Source organism: Pelecanus crispus, chromosome 8, assembly GCF_030463565.1.
Source record: "Pelecanus crispus isolate bPelCri1 chromosome 8, bPelCri1.pri, whole genome shotgun sequence".
In the NCBI taxonomy this organism is placed as follows: Eukaryota; Metazoa; Chordata; class Aves; order Pelecaniformes; family Pelecanidae; genus Pelecanus; species Pelecanus crispus.
This window is the reverse complement of record NC_134650.1, coordinates 3,582,563-3,600,554: the sequence shown is the minus strand read 5'-3', so window position 1 is coordinate 3,600,554 and position 17,992 is coordinate 3,582,563. Positions and strand designations below refer to the sequence as shown.

The 17,992-nt window shown below is 45.0% G+C and overlaps 1 protein-coding gene across 3 annotated transcripts; it reads left to right on the top strand.

Annotated features, from left to right (window-relative positions):
• Positions 1-6,983: 6,983 nt before the first annotated feature.
• SKP1 (S-phase kinase associated protein 1) lies at positions 6,984-16,721 on the top strand. 3 transcript variants are annotated; one of them, XM_075715774.1, is made up of 7 exons: positions 6,984-7,023; positions 9,367-9,419; positions 9,810-9,906; positions 12,437-12,510; positions 13,713-13,856; positions 14,548-14,688; positions 15,449-16,721. In XM_075715774.1, exons 3-7 carry the CDS (start codon positions 9,810-9,812, stop codon positions 15,482-15,484), a joined length of 492 nt encoding a protein of 163 aa, XP_075571889.1. In that variant the 5' UTR covers positions 6,984-7,023; positions 9,367-9,419; the 3' UTR covers positions 15,485-16,721. The 3 variants fall into 3 exon arrangements, with proteins under 3 accessions (XP_075571889.1, XP_075571888.1, XP_075571890.1); XM_075715773.1 differs by having other exon boundaries at positions 9,232-9,419; XM_075715775.1 differs by lacking the exon at positions 9,367-9,419.
• Positions 16,722-17,992: the final 1,271 nt, after the last annotated feature.

Genomic DNA, 17,992 nt, shown 5'->3' with positions numbered 1-17,992 from the left:
GTTCCTGTAGCTTCATACCAGCATCGGTTCGTTGTTGCTGACCTTGCCAATGGCTGCATCGTGCCAGGCTGCGCTGCCCCGGGACTGGTGATGGAGGAGCAGCAGCGTGTTAGGGGTGGCTATCTCAGACGAAAATCTGGGGGCAAGTGCTTCTGAGAAGACGGTCCATTTTGCAGATACTTGTATCATTGCATAGGGTTGTATAAATAAAACTAAACCTTTCCTATTTCATCCTTTTGTTGACTTCAGTATACATCTTCCTCACCAGATTTCCCCCAGACGCAACTGGAGTTTTTTGGAGTTTGGGTGTGTTGTTTTGGGGTTTTTTTTTTTTTATTTTCATTAAATATATAAACTGTTTTCTGGATTGTGCATTTAAAACCAAAAGTGCTGAACTGTCAAAGAGAAGTGTACTGTTGAAACTGCTAATTGCGTGATCGATTAGGCTGAAAGGCTTTAGCCTGGCTGCAAACTGCCTTTATTTTTCAGGAGTTTTAAAAAACACCGATCACCACCCTGCCTAATCATAAAACTTGCTGTGAAAACCCCTTATCATAGCGGTCAGGGACCCCTGCTCTCTTCTGTCTCCTTATTTTATAAAGAAAAAGCGGGGGTGGGGGCTGGAGGAGCCTTGTCTGAGAGGATCCCACGGCGTTCATTCCATGCCTGACCCACTTTGCAGGCAGCGTGGCTCCTTTTCCACCCCCGTGTTTGTCCTCGGGGAAGAGGAGCGCAGCCCGCCGCTGCTGAAGCGGGGACCCCTGCCCACGACGAGGGGGGCCGCGGCTCCGTGGGAGCCTGTTCTCCTTTCTCCCCCCTCTCAAAGAAAGGCTGGTAATGGGTTCTGTGTTGTGTCTGGTTGTGAGTTTATCTAGCTTTAGCTCGGCCATCTCCAAATGGCACTAGACTGTTCCTTTTTCCCTGCAATCTCTTTTTAAAATGTTTTGAATTAGCCTGACTTCTGAAACACACGCTATTTTTATTCCCATGGACTTTGAAACCTCAAATCAACCGCTCTTTATCATCTGTGGGGGCAGAACCAGCCCAGAATCTGCTTTTTGGACTTTGAACAGCTCCAGGGTTGAAGACCGGTGCCATGCAACCCTTGAACACCAACCTAGTTCACTTACTCTCACGCTTGGTTATTGAGGATATTCAGAGTTTTATACATTGCCGCTTAAAGCAGTTCTTCAGAGCGTTTAAAGCAAGGCTGCTCTTTTTCCATCTGTTTGTGGCATAAATACGAGCCTGACTTTTCCAGCCTAGATGATTCCGTGGTCTCTTGGGGGGGATGAGCCCCAGGAGCGCTCCGGGCCCTCGGAGCCCGGCACCACCGCGTGGCTGCGTCCCCCATGTCCCCGCCGCGCCTCCCCCGGGGGATGGTCGCCGATCGCCGAGGCTCGGGGTCCCACCGTCCGGAATTTGGCAGCCTGAGCAAGCTGGAAGTGTGGGTGACTCCCACCCAGCGGCATCTTCCTGGGTGCGAACGCAGCCCCAGCGGCTGCAGGATCTGAGCTTGGCTCCTGCTCCGCAGTCCGAACGCTTCCAAAGGATGCAAGGGCAGGAACGGTACAAAAATCGGTCTCTTCAGGTACGTGGAGGTGGAGTGAGGATGAGGTTAGGAAGCAGATGCTGCAAATACGCTTGAGGTAGGTGTGCTTCTATTTTTAATCTTCCCCCGCCCCCCCCCCCCCCATCTTTAGTCTTCTAAACTATCTTGAATCCCTGTAGCTACATCAGGGGAATATGAGTGTTATTGGAGGAAGAAACAGAAGCTGATAAAGAAAAAAAAAACAAACCAAAAACAGTTGGTGTCTGCTTGAAAGGATTTAGTTATTGAGTTTTGTCGGTCTATCAGTGTGTGCTGGTTTTGGCTGGGATAGAGTTAATTTTCTTTATAGTAGCTGGTATGGGGCTGTGTTTTGGATTTGTGCTGAAAACAGCGTTGATAACCCGGGGATGTTTTAGTCACTGCTGAGCAGGGCTCCCGCAGAGCCAAGGCCTGTCCTGCCTCTCACCCCACCCCAGCAGCGAGCAGGCTGGGGGGCACAAGGAGCTGGGGGGGGACACAGCCGGGACAGCTGACCCCAGCTGACCCAAGGGATGTCCCATACCATATTCCACACCATACGGCATCAGCTCAGCATATAAAGCTGGGGGAAGAAGAAGGAAGGGGGGACATTCAGAGTGATGGTGTTTGCCTTCCCAAGTCACCGTTACGCATGATGGAGCCCTGCTTTCCTGGGGATGGCTGAACACCCGCCTGCCCATGGGAAGCAGGGAACGAATTCCTTGCTTTGCTTTGCTTGTGCGTGCAGCTCTTGCTTTACCTATTAAACTGTCTTTATCTCAACCCACGAGTCTTCTCACTTTTCCGATTCTCTCCCCCATCCCACTGGGAGGGAGTGAGTGAGCGGCTGTGTGGTGCTTAGTTGCCAGCTGGGGTTAAACCACGACATTGTTAATCAGATTCTCATCCAACATGTGGGCTTTGCCACCCCCCCGTCTTGCATTGCGGGGGTACGACTTGGATGAAAAGCCACAGCTTCCCAAGGATGCTCCTGTAATACAAGTTTTGATGAAGTGGAAACGCAATAATTAGCTTTTTCCAGAGTTGTATTGAGAACAACAATTTTCCTCTTCTAGCTGCGTTGTTGCAAGATCGCTTTGAACAACAGTGGCACAGGCCTTGGAGCTCAGCAATGTCTTTCTACCATCTCTCTCACTTGAATAATTTTGATGTTTTCTGTTTTTACACTGATCCAGCCAGTTCCAATTTTTTTCCCCTTGTTGATGTGACTGTTTATTTTAAAAAATGTTCCCTATCTTTTGTGTTCCTGAAAAAAAGGAGGATTTTTGCTGCAAGTCTCATCCTCCCCTACGTGTAGATTAGGTTCTTGCTCAGAGTCGATGGTCACACCTTGCTTTCCAGCAAATCAAACCCAGCTCTCTCTGCTAGAGCGGCTGTGCTCTCAGGACAGAGATTCCCTGCAGTTCAGGGAATCCAGGCTGAGTTCTGTGAAGTTTCCCAGCTTGTCGATGGAGCAAAGCGGAGAGATCTCAAGCCTGATTCTCACTAGGCTTTGGCAATCCCACGTCACGCTTGCGGTATTGAAAAACGCTCACTGGTGTGTTAGAGCCATAGTCCCTACATCACCAGCAGCAGCAAAAAAACCCAACCCAGTTTCTCTGTAAAGGTGGGGAATGCGAGGTGGGGGGCACAGTAATTTTTGCCTGAGAGAAACAGCCCGGAAGAGAATCCAAGGTTGTGGAGCAGATGCAGTGCCGTGTCCGGGAGGCTGCTCTCTTAACCTTCAGTGGGTTAAAATCCCCTTCCCCCTGCGGCTGCGTCGCTGCTCAGCTGGCTTCGCCCACAGCCCGGTGATGCTGCGAGTATGTAGGTCAGAGCTCTTCTGGATCTGGTGAGCGTTAAATCAAGCTTGCGCTGATCTTGGTTGCTGTAATCTTTCCAGGTATTTGCTTTAGCGTTAAGCTTCTCCTTTTCTCCTCGGGGTTCTCAGTGGTAAAAGGCCCTTAATTGTAATTTATCTGTGGCTGATACGTGGTGCAATTATCTTTACGGCTCAGGGTGGCCGTGCTTAGGTTTAGGATTATTTGCATTGCAATGATTACCTATGTGTGTAACAATTGAAATTGGGACACCCATTTTTTGAAAAATCTTGTTCTTTGCCTTGCAGCTTTAGCGAAGGATGGGTCTTTTGTGTTATTAATACTGACTTACTCGCAGGACTTTGGCTATCAACGCTGCAGCAGCTGCTTTTTCACGACAGATAACGGAGAGCATCTGGACTAGCTGGGGAGGTTCATTGTACGATATGTAGGGCACAGCGGGAGGTGGCTGTTGTGCGATTATAGAATATCTGTGACAGCCATCTGCCACTTTTTTGGGGGTGTGTTTGTCGTTTTAACTTTTCCCAGACTTCAACAGCTAGATTCAAAGTCCACTGTGGACTGAATTTTCTCTTTTAGAAAGCTGTAGACAGCTGTGTCAAGTATAAAGCTCATCAATGGTATCGCTTTGAATTAAAAATTCATACACAGATCATAATTAAGCATGGAGCTAAGCTTCCTGCCTGTTCCTAGATTTTATTAGATTTGTCTTCAGCAGAGAGCAAACCCCATCCCCCCTCTGCTGAGCCTGATTTGCGGTCTGAGAGCTCGTGCTCACTGATCAGGAGCCAAATCGGAAACCTTGGTCTTTGGCAACTTGGGGAGAGGGGATTTAGGATTTGCAGATATGTTTTCCACAGACCACCTTCTGTCATCGTCTGATCCTCTAAACCAAGGAGCTTTAATATAAATAAAAAAAAGAACATTTAAGGAAAATAAAGGCAATGTTGTTTCCTTTTTTTTAGCGCAGTGAATGTGGTTCTTGGTGCTGGAGTACAAGATAGAGTGACTGAGGAGGAAGGAGGTAAATATGATGGTACCATCAGAAGGTCACATCAGGCATAGTTTGGAGGCTTCACACACACACACATATATATATTTATATAAAAAATACGATAATTAATTCCTGATGAGTGATGAACAAACAGCTTACCTGGTTACTAATACCAGGATCTTTGAGGAACCTCTGTTAGCATCAAAGTCTGCTGTAAAAGCATCACCTGACATCTTCGGATGCTCACTCAGCTGATATGAAGAGTTCCACTGAAGCGCATGTTACAGAAGCGTACAGTAATTCAGGCTGGAAGGGACCACAGAAGGTCCTCTGGACCACACTCTGAATTTACATCCATCTTCAAAGTCAGATCAGGTTGCTCAGAGTCATCTTCAAGTGTGCTGTAACGAGCTGCTCGGCATCCTAAAGCCCATGAAACAAGACTCCCAAGTCAGGCAGTCATCTCCAACAGTTCTTTGGAATTTATGTAGAAACCTATTTAAGTGGTATGACCCGATGTAGAACAGCTGGTCACCTGAGCTCAAAGAGGTTCTTCCTGGCTGAGAGTCTGTATTTGAGTCTTCCATCTCTCCAGAGTCAGCTCTAACCAACAGACTATTTAATATTAAATACTTCTAATATTTGTGGTCTCACTGGTTACGTCACTCAGGAAGAAAACTAAGGAAAAAAAGATGACTTGATACTTCCGTGGCTAGGCCACTGTCCTGGGCTGTGGACTCTGAAATGAGAATTTCTGAATCTCAGGAAAATTCTTTATGTTAGAAGGTATTTTCTAGATGGTACGACTGTCATTTGTTCAATAAGGTATGTGGCGCGCAGCCTGGGACCCTCTGGGATCCTCAGGAAAGGCAAAGCTGTGACCTAGGCTGTACTTGCGCTCTGCCCTGCCACGCTGTTTCAGGTACCAGTCTGCTTACAGGTAGCCTGGCTATGTCTGCACTGAAATGCTGTGAAAACATACTTTGGCTCTAAAATAATTTTTAATTAAGATTTGAAGTAAAGCAAACTGTCATATAATCATGTCACTATGTAAATATCTTAACTACTTAAAAGCTACTTCGCTGTGGACAGCTGATGCAAAACCACGCTTGAGTAGCGTGGAACGAGTGCTCCGTGTGACAGCACCCCGGACACCTCACAGTTACTTTGGCGGACTCATGCCCCGCTCTGCCTTCCTCACCAAGCAAAAACCTTCAGCTCTCCCTTTTTCTGCAAACCTAATGCCTGTTGCTGTCTAGCACATACTCCTGACCTCTCAGGAAATGTTACCTGCGCTGGGGTACAGCGCTCGGGTGGGCTGATGTGCTAACGCACCGCTGCTTTGGCTGCGTTTCACAGAATTGTAGAATCGTAGAATCGTTTAGGTTGGAAAAGACCTTTAAAGTTCTTAGCTCCTAGTCTGCTCCTCCGGCCTGGTGCCTCCTTGCGCAGCTGATGCCCGCAGATGCTTTAATGGGCTCCGACCATGGGCAGAGCTGTAGCTGCCTAAAATTCCTGGTGGGAGCTGGGGTAGGTGATCCGTGGTTGCTAGTTAGACCTAAATCCGTTTCTAGCACTGTGACCTGTCCTGAGCTGTTGCTCATGTACTTCCACTTGAGGAAAGCAACCTGTTGTCGTAACAATTTCAAATTCGCCAGTTTTTCAGTGTCGTTTTTTAGTTAAAATGTTTGCTGCTGCCCGAGCAGCCGCTGAAGATCGCGCATCGCTGTATTTACATGTGAGACGCCACCACAAACATAAAATCCTAGAATCGTTTAGGCTGGAAAAGACCTTTAAGATCATCAAGCCCAACCAAGCAGAAGTGGCCTTACCCGGCTCCCCGCTTTAAGTTCCCCTCACGGGGGTTCGGACACCCCCCGGGCCTCGGGCTTCCTCCCCGTGAAACCCCGCTAGAAGGAGAACACCCAACGTGGGCTTTTTGTGAGCAGCCTGGGTTACTCTCAGTTACCGTTTTTAAGCACACACGACGGCAGCCGTGCCCGCTGCCCGCCTCTTTCCCGAGGAGGGCACCGGGCCGGCCTCCAGCTACCAGCGGCCACCCGCCGCCATCACGGGTGGTTTCCACGGGGACCCCGCGCTCCCCCTCACGGGCGGCGCCACCGGGCCGCACCCAACGCCCTGCCCCGGCCCTCCCCAGCCGCCTCTCCCCCCCCGCAGCACCGGGCCCGGGGCGGCGGCAGCGGCCCCTTAACGGGGCGGGGCGGGGGGGGGGACACGGCCGCCGCGGCCGTTGGCCCGCGTGAGCCGCCCCCGCCCATTCTGCGGCTCCGGGGGCGACCACGTCGCTGCCTGAAAGACCCCACCGGGCCGGTTCGCCCGTCCCGCCTCGTTTCGCTGTAGCTTCCCCCTTCCCCACCCCGTGAAGGCGGCGCGGGCCCGTGTTTTTTTTACCTCAGCCGCGCTCCGCGCCGTTTGGGCGGCAGGACGTGGTGTTTTGCTCAGGCGTTCGCGGCGGGCAGCCCGGCAGTTGCGAGGCGGCGAGAGGCGGGTCCTTCCCCCTCCCTCCCGCCATATAAAGCCGCCGCCGCAGTTGGGCCTCGAGCGCTGCCGCCGCCGCCAGGCCCAGTCAGCGCCCAGCCGGACGCCGCCGCCTCACGGTGAGGCCTGAGGGCTTCGGGGGGGGGGTGCGGCTGCCCGGTGCCGGCGGGGGTGGGTGCTGGAGGTGGCGGCAGGGGCTGAGGCGGGGCCTGCTCGGTGTGGGGAGCGGGCCCGGCCTGGCCCCGCTGGGCGCGGGCGGCCGCGGGGCTCCCGGTGGTGGTCTGGGAGGGCCGCTGAGGGGGCGGGCCGAGGTCGGAGCCTTTCCTGGGCGATGTGGGGCTGGAAGGCCCGTGGGCCCCCTTAGGAGAGGGGAGGCGGCGGTGGGGGAGGCTGTGCGGGGAGGCGGGGGTCTGGTAAATAAAGCGGGGGCGGTCCCGCCGCCCCGGGCCGCACAGGGCCTGCGGGGCCGGAGCCTCCCCCGGGCGGCTGTCAGGCTGCTGCGGGGCACCCCGGCTGTCCCTCCGCAGCGAGGGGAGCTCCCGAGCGTCAGCGCAAGCAGAGCGTCTGAGGTGTGACTTTATGAAATAAACGCAGCGTTATGCCCGGTGACACGGGGCGGTGCAGGGGGGCATCCATCTGGAATGGCTTCGGGAGGCACGGAGCTGCCTTCTAGCGTTGTTTTAGATGGCCGAGCTCTGCGTTTCAGGCTTATACATGCAAATTACCGTCGTAATTCAGGTTTGTCTCTTGACTAGCTCCCAACCTGTTTTGCTGTTGTCGAGTAGAGCTTTTAGGACTAGCCTGCTTAGTCACCCAGTTGTGTTGCTATCCAAGGCCTTTCTATTTCCAGAGCTGTACTGCAGTTTGCTAAAAATGACTTTTTATTATTATTATTATTCCTGGTGACTGTGCTCAGTGGTATAAAAATAACAGATCAGGATTTCATCCAAATCTTGTTATCAGTGATAAGGCAGTAGCTTAACTTCATTCTACCCAATTCAGACTCGTAACAGTAACCTAAAGGTCTTGATAAAAGTGGCTTTGGGTGATGCAAGGGTCTCAAATGCAAATGTTCTTGCAGGGGCTGGACTCGATCAGGCAGCATCGCTGCCTTGCTGGCTCCGCTGTGCAGCATTATGTAATCCTCGACAAGCACAGGAAGGCTGGCATCTGAAGCTGGGTTTGTTCTTGAGTCCTCTCAGACAATCACTGCAAGAACAGATGCATTCAATCCAAAATGTATGCCTAGATCGTTATTTTTCAGAGCATCGTTCAAACTACCACCTCAGAACTATGTTTTAATCAGAATTTTATTTTTGTGTATACATATATATATTTTTATCTTTGGAACAATCATGACCATGCCTCTCCAGAACACCCATCTTAACTAGTAGTAGCACTGTCATATAGGGTTACGTGACTGTGTAAACATTAACTAGCTACTGGCTCTGCCAAATGGAAATTAAAGCAATGAGGACTTCAAGCTGGTGTGAGCTGCTTAATAACGTCCTTTGGCTGGCCTCCATTGGACTGGGTTTGTTGCAGTACTGTCAGGCTCGCTCATACTGATGAGCTACAGCAGGCCTTCAAAAAGCGATAACGTAAGTTTGCTGAAAGTGGTCCAGCTAATTCAGTTTTGGTGGTTCAAGTGCTACTGCAGGGAACTGACATGCATAGCTCTTAGGTTCCGTGGGGGAAGAACACTTGAAAATTAATTGAAATTAATTTGCAAATCTTTGTTTCTAGAGCTTCACTTTACAGTGCCTTGCAGGCTGTATTTACAAATACATGCTTTAGAGATCTTTAAGCAGGTAACTTGAGGGAAAAAAAAAAAATGAAGGTGTTGCAGTGGTCTGCTGCTAACAAATACTGTGAGTGGTAAAGGGACTTATTATAGCACATCCTACTAACTTGTTGAGAACTGACATAAAATTCATGTGACCAAGCAGTTGTGTTTATCATGTCCTTCAAGTCAGCCGATTCAAGTGCATTGATACCCAAACAGACTTCATGTGGTGTTTGAGGCAGAAGTTGTAACCTGCCAGCTGCTGTATCAAGTGCATGACTTCTGGGTTTCAGTTGTTAAATATCTGGAAAGATGCATTCTTGTAAAGTTTGATTATTTTCCTGCTAGTGACATCTTTGAAGTCTGCTGCTTCTATTGTAGGTCTTATCACAGCGTGTTTGAAAAACTTTGTTAAAATGCATAGTCATCTTAGTCTTTCCTAATGCTAACAAAGTGCTGATCTAACTTCCCACTCTGTTAAGGGTGGTATTAGGTGCTGAAAGCCTTCCTTGTAGTGGTACACTGCTTTTAATCTCTTCAGAAAACCAGACACTTCTCTGAAGGAAAGCCTTTGATCCTGAGTAACCCGGTCTGCTTGACTCTGGAGCAAGGGAGGCTGTACTAGTCTCTGCCTTGAGGGGTTCCTTCCAACCTCAGTTTTGTGATTCTGTTCCAGAGGCTGTCATTTGAAAACTGCTTTTGAGATCTGACTTCGTTTGAGTAGTCAAAGTGAGTAGCAATTGTTTGAAGACGAGTACTGTTTTGGAAGTGTTGTTGAAGGTTAATTCAAGAGAAAGATAGCTCTAGTGTTGCACTGTACAAAATGTAAGCGCTATTGACTAAAATATTGTATATTTATGCTTTCAAATTAAGGAAAAAGTTCTCTTAAATTGGTGTTAGGCTTCTTCCTCTCAGTCCCTGTTTCTTAAGCATGAGGATTAATGAATTTAGGCCTGTTGATTCAAGCAGTGAATAATCTGAGCGTGCTTCAAGTGGCACTGGGCTGTCTGCTGTTGGTAAGAACCAGCATAAATAGTAAAGGTAACGTACATCTTTGAGTCAGCTACACTTGTAATGCTTGCTGAATATTGTGTGGAAATAACTGTTCTTCTCTTATAGATGCCTTCAATTAAACTGCAGAGTTCAGATGGAGAAATCTTTGAAGTTGATGTTGAAATTGCAAAACAGTCTGTAACTATAAAGACTATGCTGGAAGGTAAGAGTGTGAAGCCTGAGGATCGCTAGCTCATGCAGAGGTAGCTGTGTGTTCAAGGAAGCCTCTTGAACAGGAATTGTGACCAAAGGAGATAAACCGGTACTGTGCTGAAACAGCATTCCTAGGCCCATGAAGCAGCTTGCTGTCTTATGTCAACAGCTAGAACAATTGCTGCTGTAGCTGAAACTATGTTTTGGGTGGATGTGCTCTTGCAAAAAGCTTAAAGTTCACTCCTTTTGTTAAGAGCCCTCACAGGGAGGCTAGTGAAATATAAGCACCCCACTGCCTTGCCTACAGCCTACTTGAGTTTTGTAGAAGTTAAGCAAACAGAACATACAATAATATTAAAACCTAAGTTTATTTAATCATACAAACCAGTCTTACGATGTAAGTACCTTTTAAATGGGGTGGGAGATCATAAACCAATGCAATAAAGAAAGAGCTAAAGTGAAACCTATATTGTGAGCTTATGGTTACAGTTACATTATTTGGGAAAAATACTTAGTTCTGATCTCCTGCTGACATAAATTTGAAACAAAAGAACTCATGGCGGGGGAGGGGAAATCTGCCAGATGGCTAGGATACAGAGCAAACTGTGTCTAATCCCTCTAGTGCAAATCCTCATTGTTTACTGGTGGTTTTTTCCAGTTTTTGGGTGTATTCATGAATTAACTTAGGAAAAAAACCCCTTTCTATAGATGTAGTTAAAATGATGTTCTTGGGTATAAATCTTTGTCTGGTTGTGACACCTTATACAGTGTCAAGAACAATAAAAAGAAGGTTGAAATACTCCAGCCATTGAACACTTCCATTCTGTTCATAAGATGCTGTTGATCATGACTAGCAGCATGAGCAGCAAACACCACAATCGGCTGGAATACATGAGGGAGCACAGCTCTTCTCGGTTTTCTCATGCAGAAGCTGTGTCACTGCCAGTGTTTAGTGACACTCGGGTGTTGATGAAAGGGAAGTTACACATGGTAAGTGTTGCAAGCTAGGCACCACAACCTAGCCTCTTGCTAGTCTGGGTGAGAACCAGTCCTAGTACAGATGAAATGCATTTGCAGTACAGCTAGTTAAGCATCAGTTAATGGACAATGTTTTGTGTGTCAGGTGCTGCAGCTGAAAGGGGAGGAGCTGAAGGGTGGGGTTGTGTCAAGCATTGTGAGACCACCAATGAAGTATCAATTTTCTGATACCAGATGAAATTGCTGTTTTGGAGGTGGTGGGAAGAAGTTGAGCAGAGTTGACTAAACTTGAGATACTGCTTGAATTATTTCCCCATACCAACTATTTTGGACTGGTCACTTCTTAAACTTGTATCTGCCACCATGCTCAAAGTATGCATTTGAAGTTTCATTAATTGGTGACATATCCAGTACCCTTTAATGTCAGTGTTTTAGTTTCTGAATCTATGGAGTTACTCATTCCAAACAAAAAGTAGTAATAATTAATATCTCACTAATAATAACAGTAGTCGACTTGCCTAAATGCAGAGGTACATGCTATTTTAACCGCACAGATCTGATCACTGATGATGGTGTAAGTCATCTGTTCTTAAAAATTAAGTTCCTTGATGATGTAGAATTGGCTCATCTGTGCATATAATGAGTGAAGTCTGTAGTTACTCAATTACATAACTAATTACAAGATGTTACTTTTGACAGCTAGGGTGTCATCCAACTGTTAGCATTTGTGTAATAAAGCATATTTTTATGCTAATCAAAGATGGCTGGTGTGGTATTTGTTCTGTGTATCAAGTTGAAGTTTTCATTATGTTTTTCTCTCCACTTTTACTTTTGAGCCCTTAATCATATCAAGGGGACAGAGTGGCAAACTTTATCCAAATATGCCTTGAGCATGCTAACAAGCTTTTAAAACAAGGAGTATCAGAAGCATGCTTTAGAAATGCTTTTTTGATTGAAGGATTTGTGCCGCTGTCTTAGCATGTGAACTTCTTCAGCTGGTAAGAATCGGTACAAGTGCTTCAGAGGCCAGATAACTGGCATCTCTATGGCTACAGTATTTACTGCTCCTATAGAGGACAAAACATGGTCTCTCCTTAGCACAGTACATCTGAATTCTTGTTTAATAATAAATTGAAAGGGAGATCTCAGTTGGAAGACTGGTTTATCTTGTGGATTCAACTGTTGGAAGTGGCAAAAATACATAAATATTTGTCTGATTCTTCAACATATCCTATTCCCAGAACACTGGACTAGCACGTTCTGCTCTAACAAGTAACTGACTGCTTAACTGATGGTTTGTTGACGCTCTCATTTGATGAAGTAGCCTTATTAGCTACTTAGCCTAAACTTGATATAACCTAGTATGTATAATGCAGCCATGGCTCCACAAAGCCTCATTGAAGCTTTCTAAAAGCTTCTGACTTCACCAGTTAGAGATCCTTTGCTACCCATCCATTCAGCCTCTGTGATGTTAAAATAGTTGAGAATTGGTGAAGTGGCCCAGTTCAGAAAAGAGTGAATGGTTTTGCCTGCCAATTGCTTAGTCATCTTTCCATTTTTAGATTTGGGAATGGATGATGAAGGTGACGATGACCCAGTCCCTCTTCCAAATGTTAATGCAGCTATCTTAAAAAAGGTAAGATGCTGGAAGTGGTAGGGTTGTATGTCAGTAACAAAATGTGGAATTCATGTTGGAGTTGGATATTGTGAACTATTGTATGAAAGGTACTTCTTGTGTGCTAGCTACAAGCTTAACCAATTTGAGATGTGGACACAGGCATCTAGGGTATCTCAGAACTGGGGTGGAGCTGGCAGAAAACCTACAGGAGACACCTTCTGGAAGAGCAGCTGGAGGCCAGACAGGCTTCTGAAGGTGTTGAAGTGGTGGACATCTGTGCACACTAGTGTTTCATGGTATTAAAGCACTGATTTTAATCGGATTCTGTGAACTGAGGTAGCTCTTTGAGACCCAAATGTTAAGAGAAAAGGATTAAGGGACAGGCAGTGGTGAGAGTAGCCATGCCTGTGTTTCAGTTACAGTGCTTAAGAGACGCTGTGCACTCAGTGGTATTAAATTCAGTAATAGAGCCTGATTATTGCTGGGTCGAGTGAGAAAAGTGAAAAAGTATGTTGCTGTCTTCTAAGATGTTTTTCGCTCTGAAGTAGAAACTGTTGTGCCAAAACAAGCACTGGACTGTTTTGGAGTAAATACAGGGTTAGGAATTGTTTCCTAGTGAGCATACACATAAATAACTTCAAACTTGTGAAGTCTCTTGGGTTGGCAAAATGGAACAGGATTTTACTTGCAGTAGATCCCTACTCTTTTAATTGTCTGGGTCATGAGATGGTGGTGTTTTTAAAAAAAAAAAAGCAAGCTTGGGAGCATGCAAATTCTGCCAGGTGAAGTTTGTACTGTGGTGACCATCTCCTGCTGGTAGCTATTACCACTCTCTGCCCTTCCCCTATGTAGTAGTCTGCTTAAGAATTATGTTTCTGCAAACAGATTAAACACTGCAAAATGAGGTTTAGGTTTCCTTTGTACAGTCTTGTGTGTGTCAACACAGGGTTGAATAACTTTATAATGCCAGCAGTTGGCTTTTAAGATTGTAAGTAATTAACTAGCTACTGTCCCAGATGGGATTCTTGAAGGCTGTTGTACTTCAGGATTGGGGAGCCGTTGTTCTAAGATGAAAATACTGCTTAATGGAGCATGTTCATACAGGATTCTAATATTAATCTAGAAAAAAAGGTACAGTTCTTATAAAATGAAGTTAAGTTATAGTGGTGCCTAATGGGAGAATCATTTGGACAAAACTTTAATATCAAAACCATAATTAGGTGATTCAGTGGTGCACCCATCACAAGGATGATCCACCTCCTCCTGAGGATGATGAGAACAAAGAAAAAAGAACAGATGACATCCCTGTGTGGGATCAAGAGTTTCTGAAAGTAGACCAAGGAACGCTTTTTGAACTTATCCTGGTAAGTATGTTCAAGAAGCGCAAGGGCTGTGCCTGTGAGGTGCACTCTATTTGTGCACTTGACAAATAAAGCCTGTATGCTTCTTGAATAACAACTTCTTGGGGACTGTGGGGAGGGCAAGTAGTTCTGGCAAACGACTGGTTAAAATTGTTGAGGATGTTAGAGTGCTTGTTAACCTAATGCTAGACATTAATCTATAGTTGCTGACTTACCAATTAATGTACTTTTTCTCACTATGGGGCCTGACAGCTGTCTATGCTTGTGGCTCTTGAGTCTTAGTTGAGGGCTTATTACTAGAAATGGGAGTTCTGGAGATTGGCATCCAAATGAAAATCTAGCTTTGACTTTTAAAATCTGTACCTTATGGGGTACCGTGAGACAACATTACTTGTCTTAGCTAGTTAACAGCACTTCAACACTGAAGATATCAAATGTTTGCAGACTTCTGAAAGCCCTTTGTAAACGAAGGAGCAGGGGGGTGTGTCTTTCATGGTATAAATGACGTTCCCTTCTGGTTGGCAAGGAAGTTTTGGGTACTCTTACTTCAAGGTTCTAGCTAAAGCTTCTCAAAGTGGAGATGATGTTTGCAGTTACGATATTCTACAATTTCAGAGTAAGCATAACTTCGGTAGTACATCTACAGAGGCAGAATATTGATATGGAGGCTTTAAATTTGGAAACTCTTCTACAGGCTGCAAATTACTTGGACATCAAAGGTTTGCTTGATGTGACATGCAAGACAGTTGCAAACATGATCAAGGGGAAAACTCCAGAAGAAATTCGCAAGACATTCAATATCAAGAATGACTTCACTGAGGAGGAAGAAGCACAGGTACTTCATCTGGGTTTAATTATAATTTAGCTGGTTTTGTGCTGAATTATTGCGTGGTGCTTCAGAAAGTAATGTGTGATGCAACTGATTTGTTAACAATAAATGTAAACTAATGCATTAGCTCCTCATAATTGGGTTGCTATGGGTGGAAGACCTTTCAGTGCTTACAGTGCTTGCAGCCCATTACCTGAAAAAGTCAAAACAAAGCATACTGACTTCATAGCTCAAATGTGTGTCTGGTAAGAAGACATGTAGGGCTGTCTGTGGCAGGCTTAGTTTGCTGTTTTGGAGCTGTAGTAAGAATGCTGAAGACGCATTGTTGCATGTAGCAGAAAGGCAAGATGTTTGGATTCTTGTCTTTAACGAACTCATTGATCTTAAACTTGAACAACAAACCAACTGCAAAATGGCAGAGTTGGAAGATCAGAACAAGATGCCCTGTTTAAATACAGAGGCAGTGACTTGTACACTTAGGTTTGTCTTCAGTGCTATGTCATGAAACAAGCGATTTAGTCTTAAGCTAGTCCATTTGCTTTACTTGGTAGAAAAAATTCAGTTCTGATCAAATCTAGGCATGAGAGATGTTTCTTGGTTTATATTAACAGGTCAGTTTGTAAGACTTGACTTTCTAATTACAAACCCCACATGAAAAATTGAAGCGGCTTCCGAGTTTATGCCTTCCTGCAATAAGTAATCCTGAATGCCTGTGGGGATTTTAGAAGTTCACTGCAACATATTAATAATTAAAATGTTCTTTCAGGTACGTAAAGAGAACCAGTGGTGTGAAGAGAAGTGAAGTATTGTGCCTGACACTCGAACACTGTAAGGATTGTTCCAAATACTAGTTGCACTGCTCTGTTCATAATTGTTAATATTAGACAAATGCAGCAGCAAATGAAGTTGTGTTAGCAGGATATTGTTCCCTTTGCATGTGTAGTGTTTTTTTGAGTACAAATTTAAATCTTCTGAGTTTTTACTAGTGTAATTGGATGTCTTTTTACTTTACTCTGCAATGAATAAAACCGAACTAAGTGTGGATTCTGTATGGAGAGTAGCACTTAAGGTTGTCATTTTTGTTACACTTTTAAACTGTTCCAAGTCCAGTTACAATGCTAAAGATTGACTCCATTGTAAATAAAACCACCTGTGACTTCTTCCTCAAGAAGAACAAAATGCTTGTATTTACAGGGTATTGATAGCTTCAGAAAGACAAACAAACTAGAATGTGTCTTGGGTAACTAGGTGAAGTAAAAAAAAAAAAGTTACTGGATTTCTTCCAAAAACATTGTGGGAAAAATTAGTGTTACTTATCGCTATATAACTTTCAAGATGGTTTTTGTCCTGCATTTAACAAAAAAGAAGTATTTGACCACTTTCTTGTCCTGTTAGTCTTGCCTTATAGACTAGTGAAAGATGTGATCTAGAACTAAGCAAGCTCCTGACAGTTAAATTTGAATCCTTCAACCATGTCTTGAAGACCTGCCTCTAGCTGGGAGCAAAAGTGTGTTGCTTTATGCACAGGGTGGGTGTGTTTTTATACATGTTACTGCTAAAAGTGGAGTCCAGGCTTGACCAAAAATGACTGACATTACCAAAGTTAATATTATTGACCTGTGCATGCCATTAGTGGCTTGTTTTTAGGCAATTTTAAACAACCCTTGTGATGTAGCTCTTTAAAACATGGTTTCATGTGTCCACAGGAAATCTTAGGCCTTTGTATGTGATACTTCAGCTTGTAGAGACTTCACTATTGCATACAAAGCTAATGCAATATCAAGCTTAACTTCTTTGGACAAAGCCACTTGCAACTAGTTAAACAGTAACTGGTTTTCTGATTTTTATTTTTTTTTTACAGTTCCCTTATAGGGAGTAGGGGATGGTTGTGTGGTAGATCTTTTGAGGTGTGCTCTTAGCTTGTATTGCATTCCATTCTCTGTATAAACCTTAGAGTAGAATGAACCGTAATAAACATACTTATCTCACTTTAAATATCAGTGTTTCACTTCTGAATTAATAAAGGGCTTTTAAACTTTTGTTTGCAAATGGTTCTAGTTATTTGAAACTAGACAATCTTGCTGTCACTTATTGCCGAGTGCACTGAGGAAGTGGTTAATTGAAATAAAACAGATGAAAAGATTTTGTTAAATGACTAATGCAAGCCACTAGTCAGACACAGTGGGCAACTTCTCAAAATAAGTCGGAAGTTAAATAGCAAGCAAGCCTGACGGGTATATCTTTTTGATGGCTTACCAGCTTTTAGGTGATCTTTGATATAGGTATTAATGAAAGGATTCATAACTTGCTCGAAGGCAGCATTCAGAGCTGTGCTTTGGATGCAGCTGCTGCTCGCATCTGCTTATTCCTGAGGTTGCTGGGCTTGCCTTGGTGCTGGTGTGCGTATTATGTGGGCATATTACAGATCTTATACTGTCTGTGGGCATAAAATACTCCAGGGCTAGACTTGGACACGATGGAGCTGTTCCAGCATCCTGTATTGCAAACAATACACCGCAGTTTAAAAGTGCTGCTAGAGAAAATCTCCTGGCAATTCTCTCTGTGGCTGCATTTGTAGTTTCATATTCAGCTTATCCTGGATTCTTCCCTAATATAAATCCATGTGTGTGTGAAGTTAGTGTTCCAGAAGACACCAGTTCACCCTTGGAGTGCTGTGTTGCTAATAAAGAAGCCTATACTGCAATGGCGTTCAATGGTGGAAGCCTATATAAATTCCTTTAGGTGCTTGTCATCAGACTGGGATCCGTGTGTGTCAGCAGCCGCTGCCTCAACGATGCCTCGCTGTGCTGTAGGATGAGGAAGAGACAAAGACCTGTAGTTTGTCTTCCTCATTACCTCGCTTCTACTTTGCCATACCTGCATAAAGCACAGCTGGGATCCTGTGGTAAGACTTGCCAATTACTAAAAGAGTTTGCCTAAAACATAATCCTTGGTGGTCAAATGCTGCAGTGGCAGAGCTTCTCCCGAAGCTCCAGGCTTGTGCTGCTTGGCTGTTGGTACTGATGCAAGTGTGGAGGTACAGCATAGCAGCATGCAGAGGGAAAAAAAATATATACAGTTTTGACAGATTTCAATATTCTTAGTAGTCCTGGTAGTTAGGATTCCATACAACTTATTTTCTCTAATTGAAATTTGCCTGTAGTACTCTCAGCTGTGTGCTTAGAAATTCTTGAAATGGGGAGAGACTGTCCAACTTCCAGCTATTAAACTTCATCTTGCTCTTCAACTTTTTTTTTAAAGTCATGATCAGGGACAGCTCTTGGCTGAAGTGATTCAGTGTAGGGGTAGG